The 22,816-nt window shown below is 45.1% G+C and overlaps 2 protein-coding genes across 2 annotated transcripts in view; one reads left to right on the top strand and one right to left on the bottom strand.

The window, feature by feature from the left end:
• The window catches only part of kdrl (kinase insert domain receptor like), a 30,554-nt gene extending 18,075 nt beyond the window's left edge, over nt 1–12,479 (bottom strand). Inside the window, exons 1-11 of the mRNA XM_068740210.1 lie at nt 12,419–12,479; nt 7,858–7,948; nt 6,879–7,090; nt 5,825–5,952; nt 4,756–4,918; nt 4,534–4,670; nt 4,284–4,455; nt 4,006–4,132; nt 3,756–3,925; nt 2,492–2,642; nt 722–836 (exon numbers count right to left, since the gene is read on the bottom strand). Coding sequence (XP_068596311.1) covers nt 722–836; nt 2,492–2,642; nt 3,756–3,925; nt 4,006–4,132; nt 4,284–4,455; nt 4,534–4,670; nt 4,756–4,918; nt 5,825–5,952; nt 6,879–7,090; nt 7,858–7,948; nt 12,419–12,479 — 1,527 coding nt within the window. The remainder of the gene's footprint in view (nt 1–721; nt 837–2,491; nt 2,643–3,755; nt 3,926–4,005; nt 4,133–4,283; nt 4,456–4,533; nt 4,671–4,755; nt 4,919–5,824; nt 5,953–6,878; nt 7,091–7,857; nt 7,949–12,418) is intronic.
• A 2,338-nt stretch (nt 12,480–14,817) lies between these two features.
• tex11 (testis expressed 11) lies at nt 14,818–22,168 on the top strand. Its single transcript, XM_068740447.1, has 29 exons — nt 14,818–14,845; nt 15,381–15,490; nt 15,729–15,813; nt 15,905–15,984; nt 16,060–16,140; nt 16,246–16,365; nt 16,569–16,649; nt 16,756–16,841; nt 16,921–16,978; nt 17,076–17,171; nt 17,266–17,347; nt 17,436–17,514; nt 17,614–17,765; nt 17,906–17,991; nt 18,151–18,288; nt 18,436–18,538; nt 18,619–18,743; nt 19,265–19,350; nt 19,463–19,516; nt 19,599–19,639; nt 19,739–19,816; nt 19,988–20,058; nt 20,355–20,468; nt 20,578–20,650; nt 20,748–20,897; nt 21,005–21,113; nt 21,196–21,316; nt 21,818–21,985; nt 22,100–22,168. Exons 1-29 carry the CDS (start codon nt 14,818–14,820, stop codon nt 22,166–22,168), a joined length of 2,724 nt encoding a protein of 907 aa, XP_068596548.1.
• Nucleotides 22,169–22,816: the final 648 nt, after the last annotated feature.

Raw genomic sequence — 22,816 nt, 5'->3', positions numbered from 1 at the left:
GGGGGCAGAGAGGAATTCACTTCCAACAAATCTTTCTTCTTTTAAACTGCTGCTTGTTATCATTGACCCTTAGTCAAAACGCTCATAAAGCACCAGCGTTTGGCAACAAGTACTTGCATATAAGTGGTGCCTCCCTATTTATGTCAGAGACTTATTAGAACTGAGTCCTCTGAAAACGTCCAAAATAATCTACAAGTTGTGAAGACTACAGGTTTCTCTCTCTCTTCGTAATCAGCGCAGGAGGCAGTAAATCAAGGAACACTGAATGATTTGTTTAAAGAATGTCAGACTTCTCTCTCTTGCTAAAAACACGTCTGTGAGGCTGTGCCCTAATTTGACCCAGTCTGTGGTTATGTATTTCTTTAATCCTTTAGACTCACGAGACTGTGGAGGCCTGCTCTTGATTATGTTTGGGCACCCCCCCAAAAAATAATTGTTTCCCCCTTGTGTGGTGCATTTGGGGGTTTATGTGGCAATATGTGTTTGATGGTTCCTGAGAAAAGTCAATAATTGATAATAATGTTGACTTTGTATATATTTTTAGGTGTAAGACAACTAATTCTGGTTAAATTCATGGGTGTGATGAAGCCTAATTCTATCTTTTTCTCTGTAATTTTAGCCATGGATTTCGTTTAGCTGTTCCTCCTGTTTAATGGATGTCTTTGAAGGCTGAATTTGAATTTGACCGAGCTTTTGCCTGTTCTGCACGAGACACTCATACCTTGTTTTTGCCTTTAACTGCTTCAGACTTCGTATTGATGCTCGTAATCCAGTTGTGAGAGTAATTTCCTCGGTCATCAACACTAGCCAGGATCGGCTCCGTGTAAGAAACGCAACTGCAGGACGGAGAAGATGTGATAAAAGTGACAATTTAAACAGTCTCAGGATCTTCTTATTATAATACTTATGCGTTATGTAGGCAAATAAATGGCAGCAAAAAACATCTCCGTGTGTGCTTTGGGATAAATTTGGTGCATGTGTTATAAATCTCTTCAGGAGCTGCGTGTAAGTAACCAGTCTGTGATGATCATGAGACCAATTTCAAATAGAAAGAGACCATTTTTACACATGGGGGCCCAGGTCTCAACCTGCTCCATGGGCTGTAAACCCTAGAGAAAGCCTTGATTTGACCCCCCCACCCCCAGACCCTCCACCACCTGCGGTGAGTAACAATCGGCCTGATGAGTGGAGAAGCAGAGGAGGAAACGGCAACAGCGACAGGAAGGGCTGTGCTGTGCAGCACCTCATACAGGAACCCCTCCGCATTCTGGTCTGAGGAGATAAGGCCGATCCCAAGACCTTGGGGGTTAACAAGAGGCGGCTGATAACTTCTCATCCTGGTGATAAAGACATTCCCATATTTCTGCCCTCTATACAATCAGTCTTATTGAGCATCCAACTTAACAAACTACCCTCACCTCTTAACCCTCCTCACACTCCACATTTCCCCTTCTCTGCAAACTCCCAGAGATTTAGATGAGATACGATCTTGAGAGGCTGCAGCTTTGATTTACAGTGACACGCACTTTACAGGCTGGGGGCTGCATAAAACAAACATTTTTGCTCAATTGGCCTCCCACCAGGCTTTAGCTGTTCCCCTGTCTCATTAGCTGCCTGCGACGGTCCAGCCACTGTTCCTCGTGCCAGCACTGATTATCTTTCAGACCTAGAAACGAGTTGCTGTGACCAACAAGTAGTCTGCTGTTAGTCATCATGAATCTGGATGGGGTTGTTCGCGATCACTTGACGTAACTGAAGAGGTGACATGATTTATGTGGAGGATTCCGCGGTGCTGTTTTTGTTAAAAGTGCAGGGGCCCGATAACCCAGGGTTAATGGGCCCATTCTTTTCCTGATCTTACAACAAACAGGGCTCTCCCAATGACGGGCCAGGATCTTGTGGAATTTTCATCTTGTTGGTGGGTTCACTAGCAGGCCGGTATTCCAGCACAATTGCATACATTCAGCTCCATTTGGCTCCATAACAGGTCAGGGGAATCTAAGATTAATATACCTCACCCCTGTTTACCCTTCAGTCGACACAGCCACTGACCACAAATGAGAGGGCAGATCCCAAAAGCTTAAATTTATACGATTAATGTGCCACATTGTGGCTCAGAGTCAATTCAGTCCACGTAGATCTGTTATATATATCGGGATCCCCAGGTCCGGCTGGTGCTCTGATCTACAGTTTTGATTCTGATTTTGATCATTCTGGCTTAAGAGGGACTACAAACTTGTAAACCTGTAAATTCACAGATAAAAAAAATCTGAACATAGAACAAAAACACAACACTCAGTGCCGGAGCCCTGCGAGACAGCAGCTACTAGTATGTCTTTTATTTTGAATAAAGTTAATCCGATTTAAAATCGCGACTAACTTTCTCTTTGCCATTAAATGTTCAAGCTCGTAGGAAGTAACTGGAGCATGAATGCATAAACTGCAGCTCAAACAATGCAGTGCTTGCTAACATAGCAGGCTGGTGACTCACTCTTTCAGCCTGGGATCTGACGGTTGCCAGAACCAAGTAATGGTTGGCAAGGGCAACCCCTGAACAGTGCAGGTTAGCTGATTCTGCTTGCCAAAAATGTAGGGCTGCACTTCCACAGACGCAAACTCGGCCTCCAATATAGTTGGATTCACTGCGAAAGAGACAAAAACATGCACAAAGATAAGGAAAGGGAGATGAAGAGAGACACAAGAGGTTAGATCAACCAGCCGCCATCTCAACCCAGCGGAGACCACGGTGGGATCTCGTAATGTCTTTATAATGAACTGCGGCAGAAAGGATGGACGGCCGTGAAAAGGGTCAACGTGGCAACGGTGGTCCTTCAGACTCTGTGTAAGAGAAGCATGTGAGGATGATTAGCTAGCTCAGGGCTGTAGGTCACTGCGCCCGGATCGGCCAATCAACGGACGGCGAACCTGGAAGCACGTCAGGAGGCCATACGCATCCCATCGGCTCCGCATAAGGCAAACCACCAAACCTGCATCCCCCACACACATCACACAGAACGCGCTCAGACCCCAGACCTTGGTGACAAGATGAATACTCCTTTAATTGATACCAGGCATATCTGCTCACTCTGTTTATTTGTGTCTTAGTGTTTAATATTTGTCATTCCAACAAATTAAAGTTTTGTGAACCGAGACATTTGAGGACCATAAACCAAACTTTGCACGCACCCAGAGGGGTCTGACTTTCCCACAGTTTGGCACGCTATTAGGGGCCTAGATAATGTTCAAAGAATGCAATGAAAATAGATTTGCCCCCACTGAGCTCGGAGTAACTGAGATAGTGCAATCATTCTTTCATTCATTCATCCATTCATCACTAAACTTCTGGTGTCAACAGTTTGTTATCTACTCTATGGTCCATATTTTCCTCAAGCTGTGCACATATTTTATAGAACATGTTGTTTATATGAGTTACACTGTGGATACCGTACACATGGGGAGGATGCAAATAAATCCTGGGGACTATGGGGGGGTGGAACAGAGTCCAAGCCCTTTACACACACCGCATCAAACCCCTTCATGCGAGCCCCGATAACCAACAACAGCTGCCTGTGTTACGTCAGTCCAGCCATGGCATCAACAAGCCCCCACATTCCTCTCATTCTCGAGCCGCTACCTGCCGTCCAGCGGACTCTGCTGAAAGCGGCCATGCTCCTGGAGCCTGAGCCCACTGCCACGACGCCAGCTTCGTTTTCTGAGGCTCAGCAGCCTTTATCAGGTTCACGGCAACAGCTTACCGTTGACTACCAGCGTGTAGCTCAAATTCCTGTACAAGCCCTTTGCCTGGTTGCCCAGGCTGACGGTGTAGATCCCAGCATGCTCCCACTGCACGGATTTGATGATCAAGTTCATACCAGACACCTTGCAACAAATGGAACTATTCTTGATCGGGACCCCGTCCTTCAACCTAAGAGAGGAGCGCTCAGTTACACAGCATTTTTGTGCCAGCACTCAACAATCAGTATATATTTTTAAACGCTTGCTTACCATGCTATCATGTCTACCGGTGGAAGAGCGTTGACCTTTGGCTCAAACACGATCTTCTGTCGGCCTTCTTTGACCGTGACTGTACTCGGCCGATCGTGCTTATACGAGACGTTGAGGAAAGGATGCTCTGCAATGGATAGGGGAAAGTAGATAAAAAAAATATACAGTCACCATCATATTGCTACATTATAATTATAATTATTAGGCTTTAATGTCAGATTATCATTGAATTATGTTTAACTGCAATTAACCTCAGAGCTCAAAATAAGCATGCTCACCAAATGCCAGGACTTTTGCCGCGGCTTTCTTGTGTTTTGTGTGTTCCAGCTCAGCTTTGCAGTGGTACGTCCCTTTGTCCTCCATGGTAACTTTCGGCAGGACCAGAATCTTGCTCATTACCAAACGCTCAGCAGGGATGACGATTGTCTTCTTGGTGTAATGCCGATTTTCCTGCAGAGAAACGAAGCGTAATCATCTCCGGTCCACTACAGCCCTGCTTGGGTCCCTTTCACAAACTCCTAGACTTACTGCCTTCTTTGGAAAATCCCATGTGAAGTTGATTCTCCCATTATAGGTGGTCTCTCCGGAACAGTTTAGAATGAGGGTGTCTCCGACCAACACTCTGACACGATACGGGGTGATTTTCACGTTATTTAAAACAAGGGCTGCAAAAAAAAAAAAAGCAGATTATAGTTTATGTAAGAGGAAACGGAGACGTTCGCTAAACAGAAATCGACGAGCAAGACTCACTCAGTCTCTTGGGCCTGTAAGGCGGTGACTCGAAGTTAATACCGCTGACAACAGTGTTACAAGTGAACATGTAATACATATCGTAGGGCCCGTAGGGAATGGTGAATCCCACCTTTGGATCCCAAACCATTTCCTTAAGAACCTTCTCCGATAAAGATGGGGCCTGCAGTGAAAAGAGGAGAACAGAGGCATTTTTTCGGTGCAAAAGATATTTGGCAACAAATGTGTTGTTCCTTAAAGATAAAGTCATAAAGGATTGATCCCAGGTCTCCGTTTTAGCCCTGCCCACTTGAATCAGGTCAGATCTGTCCCAACAATTAGTTATTCAATGGGACACAAAATAACGGAAAAACTGCTATCCGGAAAAGGATGTTCGTGCCTGTTCGTGTTTATTCTCGTGCCAGAAGTTGGAGTGGGAGAGGAGGCAAGGCAAGGAAAGGAAAGGAAGGAAGGAAGGAAAGGGAGCAGGAAGGAGGAGTGCCGTAGATTTACTGATGGCAGGAAGGTCACACGCACAGCCACTATCAGCGCCATCCGAGCCAGGAGTGTTTGGAGATGCCTCGCTCCCCTCTGTGGATGTTTTCTGTATTCTGGCATCAAACCCTGAAATCCTCCTGATAATTTACCTGTTGTTTCCTGACATTGTGTTTCTGCTTCATTTCCTGATGTTCGTAAGAGAAGGAGGACTAAATTTAGTCCGAGCATCTATTCTGAGATAAAGGCTCTCTTGGAGGGCCTTCCTGCTCTCACACGAAGCAGACATGATGATTCCGGTCGCTGGCAGACATGCCACTGCCCCTGCTCTGTTTCTGTGTCACCAGTAGCATGCCTTAAGCATAAGATGGAAGCTCTGGACTTTAAGGGACTACAAGTAAGGATGCAGTATTGTAGTTTTGAAAGTAATTTTGCTTTTCATAGATGCAGCCCAGGGGGTCAATAACTTATGCGACTCGTGACAGTTTGACTTTACGATCGCACCGGTCTCTTTTTTATTTGTCTGTTTAAGACGTTTTTTTTTTACGACATATATCGGAAGAGAAGGTGGATCGCCACATTTGTGAGGCCTTACCCCCGTCAGCGTTACGACAGCATCGGGGGACGACGTCCGGCAGGGCACCACAAGGCTGGTCTCATGCCTGTAGATCCCCAGGATGCTAGGCCTTGTATAATGGGGCTCCACAAATGGCTGCTCGGGATCTATGCAATGAAAAGAAAACCAAAACAACTTAAAAACTCGCGAGATACAAAACTAGCGGTCAGTTCTTTCAAAGTAAATGTGTTTGGGTGAACCATATGTTGCATCTAATTCACAGCTGTTGCACTGGCTATAGCTGAGATTTATATTGTGGTTGAATAAGGGTGGTGCAAGAGCATCCAAAACTGAGTTCAGATCAGTTCATCCTTTTTCACAGGAGCAAAGGAGAAAGAGAGGACGAGTGCCAGGAGACTTTTGCTTGTTGGAGGCACACCAGGCAAGCCGCCAGGGCGTCCTGGATCCGTTCATCTTTACTGGAATCAAGCCGGTGGTGCGTTTCTACTGCTTCACAAGTACTCTGCAATTGATGTGAGGTTGAGCAAATAAAGTGTGATGAAAGAAGTATTATTTGAATTTGGGCATGTAAAGTATTAATGCAGGTTTTCAGAAAAGAAAGACTGAAGCCCAGCGGGCTGCCTGATAGGCAGGTGAACTGGAATCCTATTCGGTGTCGCTGCTGCTGATTCACTATTTCACATAGATCAATTAGACATTAGATCAATAAATAATGACTCCCTATTACCGGTATTATCCTCACATTTTAAAGTGTAAAGATCGTGCAAATCAAAGAGGTGTCCCAGGGAAGTTGTCTTAACATTAAACATTTTATTGCCGATTTAAAGGAGATTATGGAAAACTGGAGGAGGAAATCAGAGTCAGTGGCCTGTGTAATCACGGCCGTGCTTCCACTTCCAGAAGAAACAAAACTGCAGGACAGAACACACTTAGTTCTCTCCCCAGACTGTAAGAAATAACTTTGGAGTTTTTCTTCCGTGATGGTATCTTGTGGGAATAGCAGATTATTCCTCCTGTCATATCGAGTACCACTGGGTGCATAGATCAGCAGATTAACAATCATTAAGCTCACCTGAGACGTAGACGTAGGTTGAGGCGATGTGGTCCGAACCCTCTTTGGAGTAGTTACAGCTGTACCTTCCTGTGTCGTCGGCGGTCAGGTTGGCGACGGTCAGTCTGCTGCAGTGCGAGTGATGCCTGGAGTCACACTGGCCCACCTTCACCCCCTCCGACGAGGCCGACCGACGGGGATCACCAAGCGTCCAATGCAACAGGCCATGCCCTCTGACAGGATCGAGTGACACCATTGGATGAGCCAGAGGACAGTCTCGATCAATCACTTTGTTGTTAATCAGCTCTCACTGGCTCAAAAGGGTTAGAGTTCATTCCTAGTTCAGGTTGGCGGCTTCCGCGTCGTCCCTCAGACCCTGCTCACTTGAGCATTTGAAGCTATTTTCGAGTCAATCTTGAGTCGTGAACTTTCACGTGGGAACATTTTTCGCCACATTCTTTCCACATAGCATCCATTTTAGACTCGTATCAAAGAGATCCCAGAGGAACATCGAGCACGTCTCGCACGCCACTCGTTTTGTTTTTTTTGCCTGTGGTGCGTTAGGTTCAAACAAATCTATCAGCTCCCATCAGCGTCAGAAAAGAAGACGTGACTGTATTGAGGAGCCATCTTAGCATATGGCCTTATAGGGGAATCCTTTGATTACATATGCGTGTATCCTTGAACAGTCCTTGTAGCTCAGCAGAATGATGCAAGACTCAAAATCCTTCACAAATGGGAAGGTGGCTTGCTTGGATCACGCTGGCAGTGTGATAAAGCTGGACCAGCACCAACGGCGCTTTGTGGCCAGCAGGCTTCTTTAGGCGCAGACACATCAGCTTCCCTTCTGGCCTTACTGTCACTTAACAAGAGCCAAAACCAGAGGAGTACAACGAATGAACTGGAAGTACATCAACTCTAACTGTGTTGAAGTACTTGACAAAGTTCGAGCACATTTCATTACTAGCTAAACTAACTAAACCCTAAACCTAAGCCTTACCTGCATGTGAGGTTCAATGAATCGTTCTTATGAAGAATCAGTTCATTATCAAAAGGCAGAATCTTAGGCCCATGATCTTTCTCCAAACGACCTGGTGAACACAAACACAAACACACACACGGAATACTGAGAAACAACAGGACCAACGAATGTTCACATTGGCAGTGACTCATCATGTCTGGGGAGCGAATGGCTGTTCCCTGTGTACATGCAATATGCTCCAGCCGCTCATATAAGGGATTCTGTGGAGAGGCGCTTCTGGTGCTGAGGGATGGGTGGTGGAAATGAACAGCGTGGATTAAACTCAAAAAAGAGAGAGACTGGGATGGATGGAAAGATGAGATGTGGGAGCTACCTTTATGATTTGTCGTAACGAGCCATCCCTTCATTTCCCATTGACTTTGCACTCTGCTATTGGTACACTGTGACAGGCGACGTAACGGCTGTGTAGGCTCAGATCATTCCCGTGGGCAACACCGGGAACACATTCAGTCTCTCTGAAGTTCAGGAGATGCCTCCGTCCCTTGAGATTCCACAGAATCCCCATGCGACGTGTACACCTTTGCACCGTGCACACCATTTGTAGCACAAAATCTCAAGGAAAAGGAAGTTACACAACAGCACACACACACACACACACACGTACAAGTAAAGCAAAGACTTGTGTGCGTGCTTTACAAGTATGTGTCTATTATTCACAACAGCCGTCATGCTAAGAATGAGCTGCGCCAGTGTTGGCAGCGACTCTCAACGTTGACTTCCTCACAAAGTACGAGACCATCATTGTTTTATTGTCCAAGGTCACGCAGAGGGGAAGGGATGTGGCCCGTTCTCCGTTGTGCTGCTGTAGCAGTGCTTTCAGCTTCACGGCTTGATTACAAAAACGCAATAAGTCACAACTGAGTAAACCGTCCGTTGTGGGTTCTTCAGATTTACCGAACAATGTTCTTGTTTGGGTTTTTCTGAATGGAGAGAACTTTGTAAATGATCATCCAGGCAGAATGAGACTCCCGAGATCTGTTTCAAAGACATATTTCCCGAACACATATGTTAAACACGGCAGTGATTGGACTTACTGTGCAATGACTGAGAAAAAGAAAAAGCACATGGAAAGAATGCTTGCACACATAGCAACAACAGAAAACACTTAAAGAAAACAGCCATTTGTGATTTGTATATTATCTTACAGCAGGGATCTACAGTGACTTATAAAGTACCACTGACATATCTCTACGTCCACACCCTAAAATCTCCCTCCTGCCCCAGTGCCTGCCTGATGTTGACCTCAGCAGGCGTCCCAACACCCCTAACCCCTCTCACCCCGCTAACAGCTGTGTGCTGCATTCCTTCTCATTCAACTGATTACGGAACATCGAGCCCGTCGCACAGCAGCACACCGATTATTGGTGCAGGGCCAAGTTACGGTTAGACTCAGATCATGTTTGGATGTCCTGTTCCCTTAATGACGGGAAGTGCACAGGACAGGCATTTGGAAAATGCTGCTCATAGGTTCACTACAGACGAAAGATTAAGAATTCCAACAGCTCTGGATTCTACAATTAACTCTACACGGTTGTGAATTGTGGCCCAAAAAATGCAGTTTAAATATGAAATGTGAATGCATCGCATGAACTGATTCGTTTTAGAAGTACTGCTGCTGCTACGTTGGAGCTGGAATGGATGACTCAAGACACACCAACAGTGCGGTAGTTCTCTAAAGCGATAATAAAAGCCAATGATGTGATAAAATATTCTGACATTAACGAATAAAATGTTTTCTGGTAATGCAGCCTCTTTAAGGTAAAGCTCAGAGCCACTGCGTACCGGCAGGTAGTAAAATTAAAGGTCTAATACATGATCAGAATTGCTTTTATTGCATTTATTGGTGTTGATCTATAATTCTGGATGGCATTGTATCGTCTCAGTAGTACAGTCCAGCTGGATTTAAGATTGTAATTACGCAGCACAGCTGGTGTGAACACAACTCCATTCACCCTTACGCCAGGATGAAATGTGCTGTTTTGCGAGCTTTCCAGTTGGGATACTTTCTATTTCTCTTCTGTAGACGTTAATAATACCCAGCATGGTGAATAGTTCCTGCTTCAGTTGTCTGAAGAGGTGCAGATGTTGCGGAGCTTTTTCTACCCGGGTGGGCGATGAGTGATGATTATGACAGGCCCTCGGCTTCCCTCCCTCCGCTGACGTCTGCTTCGCTTTTCTAAGGCGTAGACTTCATACGGATATGAACTCTGAACTGTCACTTCTGATTTGTCACCTGTCAATGATGGCGGTGCTGTCTGCATAATTCACAACAGACTTCACTCCATGTCTGGGATCGCAGTGCAATGTGAACGGACACACACACACACACACACACACACACACACACACACAACCCCCGGGGCTCCAGTGTTCACAATTACAGTGGAGGAATTTGTGTTCTGCTTGTGTGAAAGTTCAGTCCAGTTGCAAAAGTGTGGTAAAATATTCCATTTGGTTACATGGAGGAGACGGAATACTGAGCTGAAATAAACGAATTTCAACTCGAGCCAATGCTTGGGATGATGAAGCGACGGTTATATTCCGAGACAAATCCTGGGAATTGTGTTTTTCCTTAAGGTGTGTCAATTTTTAGACATTTTTCACGCCGGGGACATTTTAAAGTGAGTTCAAATTCCCAAGCATTACAGCCCATTGAAACCCCAACTCGCCCTCCAAAATAAGGAGCAGTGTGAATATCACACGGGACTGTGTGTCCTCAAGTTTTCCCTTCCACTAAAACCCTCTGAAACCCTTCCACTTTGACACCTGCAAGGTTAAGACAACAGTTAAAGAGGGCGCCTTTTTTTTAAAAATGTTAGTTTTATATACTAGGCTTTGGAGATTTCGAGACAAATATGCCTCTCAGTTGATTGCTCATGATGGGAGGCCATTCTAGGTTATACACGGTTTAGTACAGCCCCCAAAAAACAAGAATCACCTGCATGTGAGACCAAATTAGTAAACACAAAAGATGAATTTTCCATAATGCTATTATTAAAACAAAGAGACAAACAGAAATCTCATGCCAGGTTCAAAGAAAATATATTGCTGGATTAAAGTATAGCATGAAGCAGATGCTGCAATCATCCCTTAAGAACAGTGTTTGTAAGTTAAACATCCCTGGGTAAAGGAATGTTTCTGCTTTGTTGTTAAGCCTCCCAATGCAGGTGAGTGTGTTTTTCCTGCACCGCCTGCGTGCACGCAGACGCACTGCCAGTGAGCGACGAGCTCCCACTGGTCTCAATTGACCTCTCGTCGCTCCCATTTTCCACTCCATCTCAAGTGTCCCAGCAGGAAAAGGGGGGGGGAAATGGCTCCAAAACAAATTAGGCACAATATCAACTCACTCTGCAAGAAAGATGTTTTCAAAAACCCTCCGGAAAAAGAGACATTTGACTAATGTGGCAGCGCGTAGACCACAAGAGAAGAAATTCAATCACCGCATCTTTCAATCATCCCTTCGCAGCGAAACCCAAGACAGCTTAAAACTGTACAATTAAACAATACACTCATTTCTGAAGGCGAGGCAAGGCAGATGATCGTTGCTGCACAGGTAGCACGTCTCATTTCCTTGACCTTTACTACTTGAACAATTCCAGGCTGCCTCTTGTCCCGACGTCAGCTTCCTCCTTCTGTCTTTCCCACGCTTTGTGTGGTGACCAGTGAAGGAAGTCGGCATAAAAACATCACAGACAAAGCTCCATCGGCTGAAAGTGTACGAGTGTGTTTGTGTGGAGGAGGAGGAGGGGGTGGACATGAACAGTATTTCCTTTGTTTGGATGGGCCCTTTTTGGGGGGAGCTTAAGTATCTCTGTGGCACATCAGCCCTGGCACAAGGTGGAGGAAGATCCACCTCTCATGCTTTGTCCTGTTGTTTTTTTTCTGGAGACAATGAAGTTGACTCGGCTGTCAGAAGAAAGACGTACGCTCCTACCCAAACAGATAAAAATTGCTGGGGGGGGGGGGGCGCTTAAATAATAATAGATTCATTGGAAGCATCCTCCGAATATCCAAGAAAACAAACCCAAATCATCCAACTCGACATTTCAGAAGTAAAATGCGGTTTATAACTATATAACATAAATGTCTGCACATCCTCTTTAAGCTACCTGTCAGCGCCAATATGTTTTACTAACTTGTCAATAACCACCGAAATACAACGGAACGAGGCTACCTCTAGTGGCCAGAGTGAGAATTACAATCTCACTGACCAGTACATAAATTAAATGTCATTTCCAAACATAATAATAAAATCTTCCAAAAAGGTGAAGGCAAAAGACAACTAAATAAAAAAAAAAGTAATCTAACTCATTAGAACTACAAGCAAGTAGATTATAATTATTAACATGATTAAAAATGAAGAAATTGCATTTCTCCTTCTACTGAATGTATTTAAAAGAAACATGGAACCATTGGCTGAAAACTGTGCAAAGGTGGGATGTTTAAAGTCGGATTTTCTCCATACATAAAATTCCACTTCAAGCACACATTGTTTTTTCATCGTAAAATGATTTCTTACCAGTGAGCGATGAACAACATGAGATGAAAACGACCAGTTTAAAGTAGTCGGATGGGACCATCTTGCCAACTCTTCAGCGAACTCCAAGCCGCGTGTTCAAAATAAAAATAAAATAAAAAGTTCCTGTAGAGGCTTAGAAATCCAGTTTCTCCTAACAGTGTCAAAATAAAGAAGTCTATATTTTCTCTTCGCCAGATCGCGTTGTAATCCCAACCCCCCCGCCGCCCCCACAGGTACGCGTTCAAAAAGCGGCAGTGATTCTCCGGTATCCCATGACGCGTTTGGCAGGGGAGCTCTCCTGCGCAGCTGGGGGGGGGTCCAACTCCCGATCCCGCAACGAGGAGTCGGTGTGGTGCGCGTATCCGCGGGTCAGGTGCGGTGCTCTCCGGGAATAATAATAAAAAAAATAACTAGAGTCTCATCAAATGTAATTTAAGATGAAAAAAAACCCGAATGAGTGGTGTATCAGTCTGTAGCCGTTTAGTGTAGCGCGTAAAAGAACAATCGGAGCGCCGTGGACAACTTCTCCTCCCTTTATCCGCGTCCGTGAAACGCTTTTATGGAGCAGCAGAGGAAGGAAGGACGCGCAAACGTCACTTTTCTGTTATGGGGGGGCGGGTGAGGGTGAGGGGTGGGGGGGGCTCCTTTCTTTGATTTATGTCAGAGGTCATTAAACTGATCACTGTACTTGTAATAAACACGATAATATGCATCAGATTACATTATGTCTGGTGGGAAAACGCCGCTCTAAAACAGATTCAGCTATAAGTTTAAAGTGGAATAGCTCATTAACCTGATAAGGTGAACCTACACAGGTCAAAGGTCGCCGCAAGTTATTCAAGGTTCAAGAAAGCAAAGAGTAAAAAATCATTACAACCATTGTGATAGCAGTTTCAATCCGTCCTCCCGAGTCTTTAGACTACATTTGCTGGATCTACTTTCAGTGGATCTACTTTCAGCGGGACAAACAGGATGCATTTCTTTATATATGACTGTAAATAGTCCTCTTTTGTCCTGCTGGACCCTGTGGCGTGTGGATGTGATCCAGACTGTTTTCTTTTATCGGTACAATAATCACTCCTTTGCTGCAGGTCATGGAAGCAGCACGGCTCGGTAAATAAGAGCATCCTGCCCTCATCTTTCCGCTTGCGTCACGGACAGCGAGGCCGCCGTCTCTGAGACGGTTCCTCAAACGTGACGTATAAACGGCGAAGCTTGATCAATGTCATTCTTCCATGACAGTCACATGTTTTCCTTGTGCGGTTGAAGCCAGCGTAGAAAAGAAAATGTGGCCCCTCTTAAAAAAGAAAATCTAAAAGTGTTAATTTGCTCGATGTTTTTTGACGACAGAGGCGAGGTTTGTAAGAAACCGTCTTGTCAACGGCAACAAAGGAAACTTTCCCGTTGGGCCGAGAAGTCTCCCGACAAACAATTGGTGGAAATGTCTCGCTGAGAGGAGAGGACTTAAAGGGTTTTATTTTAGAACCTGGTGTTCAAGGCACACTATGGGGAGGAGAGCTGTTTCTACAGCGCTTCTACAACAACAAACTCTTAATCAGAATAATATAATAACTTTATTTCTATACCACCTTTTGAAAGCAACGGTACAAAAGTTAAATGAGCAAGTAGACACGCAGGAAGTGGATTGATTGCTGCAGTTGTTCTATGACTGTAACCAGTCAAATAAAATAATTTCATAGAGGTTTAAAGTCCACACTGTTAATTAAATCATTATAAATGATGATTCGACCAGGCAGAGTCATGGAGTGAAATCCACACGAGGAACACGACAAAGATCTGGAGACCAATCGATTAAAATGTTGTGGCCAATATAAAGAATTGTTTCTAAACCTTTCATCTTCAATATCCTCGTCTCAGCGGTGAAATGTCTCGAAAAGGCAAATAAGAAATATGTTAAACTGATAATCAGTAGCTCAGCCGGTTGGACTTGGGTTGAGAGCCTCAGGGTCACTGGTTCTAGTCCCCGCCCAGCTGAGGGCTGGAGAGGGACCAGGCTACCTGCCGATGTGCCATTGAGCAAGCCACCAAAAACCCATAACTGGTCGTAAACATAAAGTCTCTTTGGTAACCAGGAAAAAGCCAAAGTCTGACTCGCACTGAGCTCAAATGAAAGACAAAAACTCTCTTCCCCCTAAAAACAAATAAACTTATTTTAACTTAAAATATTTGTATTTCATGACAATAGCACAATATTTCATCCTTATATCCCAGCTGTCAGGTTTTGATATGACTCTGATACTTTTTTTTAATGTCATTAATATAAATCCATATATTTGACCATCATCACAATCCGAACCTGAAACCTGAAACCTGAAACCGGAAACCTGAGGCTGCGTCATTTTACAGGAGCTTTACCTGCTGGCCTCGGGTCATAAAACATGGATCCGTTTGTTTCTACTGTGGAATGTGAGTAAAAATCGCTTTCACGTTATATAACTGATGTTTCTATACCAAGCATTGTTTTTTGAAACCGTTTTGACAACAAATTGCAGCCATTCTAAAGTTAACTAAGTTCCCGGTTTCAGCTATTAGCGAATGCTAATTAGCTCGTGGAAGCTATTAGCTAACGAGCTATTGTGAGCTAATGTAATGCTAACTGGCTGATTTAGCTAGTTTGATGCGTGACGCACTTTCGATTTACGTAACCAAAATATATAAAAGTGGAATTTGAACAAATATATGAGAATATATTATTTATTGGTATTATTATTGTAACTTGTAAGCCTTCTTGACACCACTGCGTTGTATTATACATTAATAACGTAATAATGCGGACATTAATTGGTGCAGACCAAGTTTGTATAGTTTTTGCATTTGACAGATTATTAGCCAATTTTGATGTAATATTTTTGTAATATGGCATATGAACAATTGAGATATATAAATGAATGTATTCTGTAATATAAACTATACGTGTCGATATTCTTTCATCCATAAACAGGTCTCACGGAGCTGCTGCTGCAGAAACAGCCGGCAGACTATGATGAGGTTATTGAAAAACTCTTCTCTGAAGTCTCTGTCCTGGAGGACGTCAAAATACCTGATCCGCAGGTAGAGTTGGGCTTTAATTCCTACACTAAATAAAAAAAGCAAGAAACAACGTTTATTTATACACATATCTTTAGCCTCTTTAATTGAAATATATAGCACCATAAATGTTTTTGTGCTATTTTGCAATTTTGTTTTTAACTTTCAAAGTGAGTCGGTTTACATCGTCTTTTACGGGGTGAATCAGTTTGTAGAATTTGTCCCGGTTGTCTCCCCCCACCCCCCCCCCCCCCCATCCCAGCTGGAGGAGTGCGCTGTCCACCTGTGGAACTGGGCAGTTACTAGGAACACGAGCACAACCATAACTCAGACTCAGAAAGCCAAAGGTTTCCTTTAAGCTTCAGCATTCATATCGATCATTTATCTGACAAATGGACGCAACAGGGACAGTCACGGTTGTTTTCATCGTCCTTTCAGCACGCCATGTCGCATGCAGTCTGCTGTACTGCTGTGAGCCCGAGCGTCCAACAGAGGGCATCATCCGCAAGCAAGTCCTGGTAAGAGACGCTGAAGACGTCTTTGATTAATCAACAATTTAAGGAGGACAAAGTCTCAGTGTGTCATATTTGCAGATGGCCAGCAAATCGGGAAGAACCTGGCTGGATTGTAAGAATCCCCAGATGGCAGATAACTTCTTTAAACTTGCTGTCAAGGTGAAGAAAATAGGAACACTCAAGCAGAGTGAGATTTCTATTGTTGTTGTTTTTTTAAAAAACGAATTGTTCTTTATTCAATAATTCAACATACAATATCCAAAGAGCCTGGAGACCCTCTATAGCCAACTGACATCTAGAAGCGACACAGCAGCTGACATCTCTTCAGCCAAGGGTGATGTAGAAAAGGATCTCCTCAGGATCCTCTCATTCCAGGCAGAATCGGTGAGCCGTGGTGCATGTGGTGCGCCACGCCTTCGATGTGAACATTTGTTCTTGTTATATCTGGCAGCTGAGAAAGTGCTATTCTGACAAACTTACAGTGTGAAGTGTGAGCCAGCTAAAATGCGAGCTGAGAAACAATGAGAGGAGGTAAATCTCATTCTGTTTGCTGACATCTTACCGGGAGTCCGAATGTCTTTTCACAGGCCATAAGCCAAGGGAAGAACCAGGAGGCTGTGGCCTACATGCAGCGCTGCAAAGACATACTGCCGCGGCTACCGAAGGATGTATGAAAGCGCTCTGTATTTACTGCATAGTTTATGATATTTAAAGTACATAATGCTATTAACCTGTAGGCCCACTAACCGGATTCTTTTTTTTCCTCCGTTGCAGACGGCATACCTCTCCCTTATGTGCTATAACTTTGGAGTGGACATGTACAGCGCAAAAAAGTTTGAGGAAAGTGCATTTTGGGTGAGGTAAATATGAAGTTTCATTTCTGTGGGAAGGTTCTGAGAAACGGCTCCGAAGGAAAGACTTTGTCTTTTTTGTTTTTAGCCAAAGCTACGACATTGGGAAAATGAATGTGAAATATGCACCTGGAGCTGAAGTCCAGGTATGACCGTGCGATGTTCAGTTCAAGCAGAGGTTACAAATTCAATTCACAATTATTATTATTATTTTTTAACTGTCCTCAATTTGCGTCACATTAGGCCAAAGTTCTGAGGCTCCTTGCCACCGTTTATTTTGAGTGGGATTGTCAGGGGTTTCAGGAGAAAGCTCTTAATGCTGTCAGCTTAGCCAACAAGGTGGGATATACGAGAAACGATTTACAAAATGCGAAGAATATACACACGAATACTCTTAGCTGCGCTGTACTCAACGGAACCCTGCACTGAGCAGGAATGTGCGAGCACCTCTGGGCTGTACCTGAAGATCACAATACTCCTCAGATGTGGGGCTTCTGACGATCATATCAGAGCAGGTCAGTCATTGCCAGACCGCATTCATGCTAACGTGTACCTGTGGGTGGACGAGCAGTTATATGAAAACCTTAAAGCAACTGTTTTCAGGCCTCAATGAGCTGCTGGAAGCCAAAGTTTCACTTGAAGTGTGTCTCAGTGCAGTGACTCTGCTCATGTCTGAAGATAGGTAAAAACAAAACAACAAAAACTTCATGCGTTTTTCTTTAGAGCGTTGTCCTGATACGCACCACTAACCTTTGGATAATATCTGTTATGGTTTTTCCAGGGATGTGCTGGCATTTGACTATTTGAAATATGCGTGTCAGCACTTTGAGTCGTCCCCCGACCTGGGAACGGCGCTCGTTTTGCACGTCGAGCTGCTGCTGCAGAAAGGCAAGGAGCTGTTGGGCAAACAGAAAATAGAAGACATCATCAGCGGTAGCTTGTTTCTGCATTCCAGATATAAACAAATACGTATGACCTTATTTAAAGTGTTTTTCTCGCAGTGCAAGCTGTGTACTCTCCGTGTGCCCCTGTATTAGTACGAGGGTTAATGTTGTAATGTCATACCCACACAGGCCATTATACAGGAAAGCAGCTTTCTCCACAGGCCCTCGCGCATCTACACACCATTCTGTGGGATAAAGCACACAAGCACTTTGAGGTATATTAAGACAACCTCCTTATTCCTTATTGTACTATCGCCTTATAGCAAGTAGGCTGCCTGTCTGCTATATCCATGGACAGTACATTGTATCTGTGTGTATTTGACCATTGGTACAATGAAGAGTTTTATTAAGCTAATGCTCTTCTTCCTTCACAGGCCAAGGACTATTCTGCAGCTCTGCAGTGGTATAACTACTCCATGGGCTTCTTCAAGTCAGGTCAAACGGAGCCCAACTTAGCCAAACTGCAGAGGAATCGAACTTCCTGTTTCCTGCAACTTAAACAGCTGGAAAAGGTGAGACGTGAGCCACAGGAGCAAGCCTGGGAAGGAAGGAATGTGTTGCCCTGTGTCTACATCCCCACCCACAATACGCTCAGGAACGCCCAACAGTCTCTGCAAGAGCAGCATGTTTGCGTTTATGTAAATATGTTTGTTCCTCAGGCCAAAGAAGCCATTAAAGAAGCAGAGAGATGCGACCCCGAGAGTATTTTCACTCAGTTCAGTGTTTATAAGATCGCCGTCCTGGAAGGCAATGTGGACAAAGGTATTTGCTTCATGGAAAGTCAGAGTAAAAGCATGCAGGGACAGCAATGTAGTAGAAAATGTTCTGTCTATTTCATCCAGCTGTAGAGGCGGTGAATGCGATCGGACGTCTGTCCAGGAGTCCCGTCACGAGTGAAGACAGACTACTGGTATCTGAGAACGCTGCTTCCAATCTGCTCGGCCTGGCTGCTCAGATTGCTCTGCAGGTAGGACAATAATGGACTCAACTCAGCCATAATCAACAAACGCTCACGTGGTGATCCGAAACTTGCTTGAGGCTATTAGTATTAGTGTTGGTGACCAGATCAGGACAAGGAAAGTCTTCAATTTGTGCTTCAAAAGTACAAAAGCAAGGATATATACCATCGTCTGAGGAGTTTAAACGAAACAATCATAGTATTTCCTGTATTCATTGCTGCACGGAGATCAGTATCAGCCATCCGGATGAGGAGACGCATCACTACTTAAAATTTAAAACCGTACCTCATTAGAAATGAATTGCACTTAGTTTTCATGAATCCTCAAATGTTTAAACACGTTCCAATCTATTTTTGTTCATTTATTCCACCACCACAAAGTGGAATCTGCTTTTCTTTTGGTTTGGGGGTAAACTGGTCCGCGGATACACCATGTGGTGTAAACAACACAGTGAGTCCGAGTGTAGGTCTCAGTGGAACTCCTGGGGATCGTGGTGCGGTTGATGATGACGCTTGTTCCCCTGTGACAGAATGAACAGCAGGAAACGGCCATAAAGGCGCTGGAGGGTTTGTGCGAAACGTCCCAAGACGACACTCAGGTTCTCTCTGCTCTCAGGTCTGTGACGAATAAACTACCGAATATTCAGACAGTAGATTTTATTTACTGAAAGTGTTAGGAGGTGAAATAAAGGAGGTCAAATGCAGCGTCTTCCTTTGTCTTTTTACAGATGTTTGGTTCGACTTACTCTCACCGTAGTGGACCGATCGAGCGATGGCGTGCGGTAAGCTGACGGGACGGTAGCTACTCGAGTGGCGGCGTTATTGAGGCTCCTCTCGACACACGCGAAACATTTGTTTTTGTAGGACCGTGAATCTGGAGGTCCTGATGCCGTATCTAAAGACAGGTACGTGAAGCTGCGACCCAAGCTCGCGTTACATTCTTGCGAAACGTCTCTGCTGCAGCTGCAGCGTCCGGCGTCCATCGTGACCTTTCTGTCTGCCAGCTCTGCAGAAAGTCTCACGCCAGTCGTGCACGTCTGTCGAGCGGCGCGCAGAAGAAGCCAACTGGTTCAGGAAGATTGGTACGGAAACCAAAAACCTCTCGTCACCGCAGTCAAGATGCAGAACGCCTCGCTGAAATGCTGCCGCCTTTTGCTTTTAGTCTGCGTGCATGCATGCATGTGTGTGTGTGCGTGTGTGTGTGCGTGCGCGTGTGTGTTTGTGTGCGCTCATGTGTGTTCTTGTTGTTACAGCCTGGAACTCTGCCCTCCAGTGTGAGAGCTGCCCCGTCAGGATGAGGGATTTCTTTGTGCTCTCTTACCGGGTACGTGCTGTTAGCATTGTGAGGTGAATAAATCTGTGGGTTCACCAGCGACTGACATGCCTAAAAACAACGCTTCTAATCACACGATCATTTCTTTTCTTCCTGAATACATTTGTGGGTTTTAAGGCGCGCACACTGCCACTAAAACATGCAGCATGGAAACACGCGCCAGCTGCCAGTCGAGGCCCCCGAAAACGAAGCAGTAACGTCCGTAGCTTAGCTCCGTTGAATCGTGTCTTCAGGCGCCTGCGTTAGCGTCTCTTTTGTCATACACGTACGTTCACTCGAACCCGTAGCTCTCCGCGCTGTGCCCTCCTGATCGCCCTCTGCTGGTGAGCCAGGAGACGTGCCTGCTGATGGCCGCCGCCGCCTCTCTGGAGCACTGCAGGAAGTCTCCTCTCTCCGACCAGGTGCGTCGTTGGCGTTTTATGATAATCCCTCTGCGTTTGAAGAGGAAGTGAACACTAGATGGCGACAACGAATCCAGAACGTTTGATCTTTCGTTTCTGTTCGGTTCAGACGGAGGAGCTCACTCGGGCTCTGGAGCACATTCAGATGTGTTGGGAGGTGTGGAAAACCCTGAAGGCGTCAGGTTTTATGTGTAACACACACACACACACACACACACACACGGGATCGCTGGCTCTTTGTATGTTAAATCATTTATTCTAAACTTCTTGCTTTTACAGGTAACCCCCCGATGAACTGCACAGACACGCTGCTTCTGTTGTATGAATTCGAAGCCCGTGCCAAACTGAATGACCCGAAGGTCGAGACCGTCCTGGAGTCCGTCTTGGAGCTTGAAAATGTCGAAGCCAAGGTCTTAGAAACCATCGCAGGTATTAAAATAAATGAATCGATCCTTCGCTGTACCCTTAACGCGTCTAAAGGAATAGACACACTCTTGTATCTGCAGTGTGCCGCCGTCTTTCTTCCCCGCCCGTAGCTTTAGCCATGGAGCCGCCAGCCCATTTCCCTCTGCTGTGCAAGAAGGCCTTGAGGGTCGCGCTCGCTCTGCACAAGAAGCAGCCGCAGGCCGACCCGTCTCACTGCAGGCATGGAAACACCCTCGACAGGTCACCGGCCGTCCATGAACAGGAAGTACTTATCTGGTTGCTTGTGTGTCCCCCGTCTCAGCAAGTGTGTCCACAGCCTGATCAAGCTGTCCCTACCAAGCGGTGTGACGGAGGTGGGGGCCCCTGTGCTCGAGGAGGTGTGGGACTACTATGAGGAGGCCCTGTCCATCATTTCAGCCGCAGTGAGTCAGCACCAATCACACGCGGCCCCGCTCGCTGCTATATAATTAACCCTCTCTCTTCCTCCCTGCTGTTCCAGAAGCCGCTTTTTATTTTTTATTTTTCTTAATCAATGGGCTTTCAAGCCACACTTCAATTACCAGATGCTTCCATTCACCACCCCTTCCTGCCAATTTGAATGTTAATGTGCCGCACACTGCTGGTGAAATGCATCTCTGAAAGAGAAATCAAGTTATTGAGGCATATTTCCCCTTTCATGTCGAGTCATTACGATAAAGCTGTGGAATTCTTTAGATCACTGGGAGCGAAAGCCCAAGATGAAAGACACTTTACAAATGATCAACCTCTTAGTTTGTTTTGGGTCTGTGAAAGACTCCGGCTGATATATATAGCACATCATCATCGGCCTAAAACCAGATTTCATTCCTTACTATACTTACGTCTCTGAGCTGAAGAGAGTTGCTCAGGTGGCCTTTTGAACATCTTCCTGCTCTCCTCTGCAGCCGGCTGACTTCCCAGAGATGGAGATCTTGTGGCTGCTGACTCGGGCTTGGAACACGGGGATATTGCTCTACAGCCTGACTCAGTACCCCAAGGCTGAAAAGTGGTGCGGCCTCGCCATGAGCTTCATCCGTCACCTGGGACCCCTGCAGGAAAGCTACGAGAAACAGGTACAGAGCAGAGTGAGGAGAGGCCGTCCTAGAAAGGGAGGTCAAAGGTTGAAACCAGGATACAGAAGCTTGTTTTATGTTACTGAACTTTTTTTTTTTAATTGTTTGTCACAGATGTCTGGTCTCTACAGCGAAATCCTGGACAGGCTGGACAAGGCAAATACCCTCATCATAGAAAAATAAGCACCCTGATGCTACTAATGCTACTGCTAAGTTGCAGCTAAATGTTCCTTTGGTGAAATGTAGGAATATTCCAGTTCAAAAATGTCTTTTCTACGAGCATTTGTGGGTGTTTCTGTTTGATTTCAGCCTGCTTGTGCCATGTTTTCCTGCTTGCCAATAAAGGCTAAACCAATCAATGTAATTGGAATAAATTAAATTACTTGCAAACGGAGTCACTTAAAGTAGAACAAGCACTTCGAAATCATAACTGAGTCACATATTTTATTTCCAAACAAATAAACTCTTATCAAGTCCCAAAATAAAACCCAAACAGCAGTTGCAGGCCCCTCCCCTCGTGAAGGCCGTGAGTCCCGATAGGCTGTACCACCCGCATGTCAGGAAGGAATCTACTGTACAATCAAAGGGCGTGTGTGTTAGCAAGCACTCGCTGCACAGATGTGCTCCAACATAAACATCACCCAGTAGTACAAACGGGAACCCCGACCCCGACCCAGAAAATAAAAGCATGTCATTACTCTCATCAGAACAAAGACCCTCATCGTTACACACACACGCACACACACACGCACACACACACACACACAGAGAGGCATTCAGGTTCCATCTTACGTACCACAACCTCAGCGGAAGGAGTGAGATGAACTAGTT

The sequence above is a fragment of the Brachionichthys hirsutus genome, chromosome 6 (genome assembly GCF_040956055.1).
Source record: "Brachionichthys hirsutus isolate HB-005 chromosome 6, CSIRO-AGI_Bhir_v1, whole genome shotgun sequence".
In the NCBI taxonomy this organism is placed as follows: Eukaryota; Metazoa; Chordata; class Actinopteri; order Lophiiformes; family Brachionichthyidae; genus Brachionichthys; species Brachionichthys hirsutus.
The sequence above is the reverse complement of the archived record's forward strand: the minus strand, read 5'-3'. Positions and strand labels throughout refer to the sequence as shown.

What these genes read in the sequence shown, in the direction of transcription:
- tex11 (XM_068740447.1), top strand. Translation starts at nt 14,818, where the DNA reads ATGGATCCGTTTGTTTCTACTGTGGAAT. An exon ending in GAAAGTGCATTTTGGGTGAG is followed by an intron (nt 16,842 to 16,920) that starts GTAAATATGAAG and finishes TTTTGTTTTTAG; the next exon opens with CCAAAGCTACGACATTGGGA. An exon ending in TGTCCATCATTTCAGCCGCA is followed by an intron (nt 21,317 to 21,817) that starts GTGAGTCAGCAC and finishes TCTCCTCTGCAG; the next exon opens with CCGGCTGACTTCCCAGAGAT.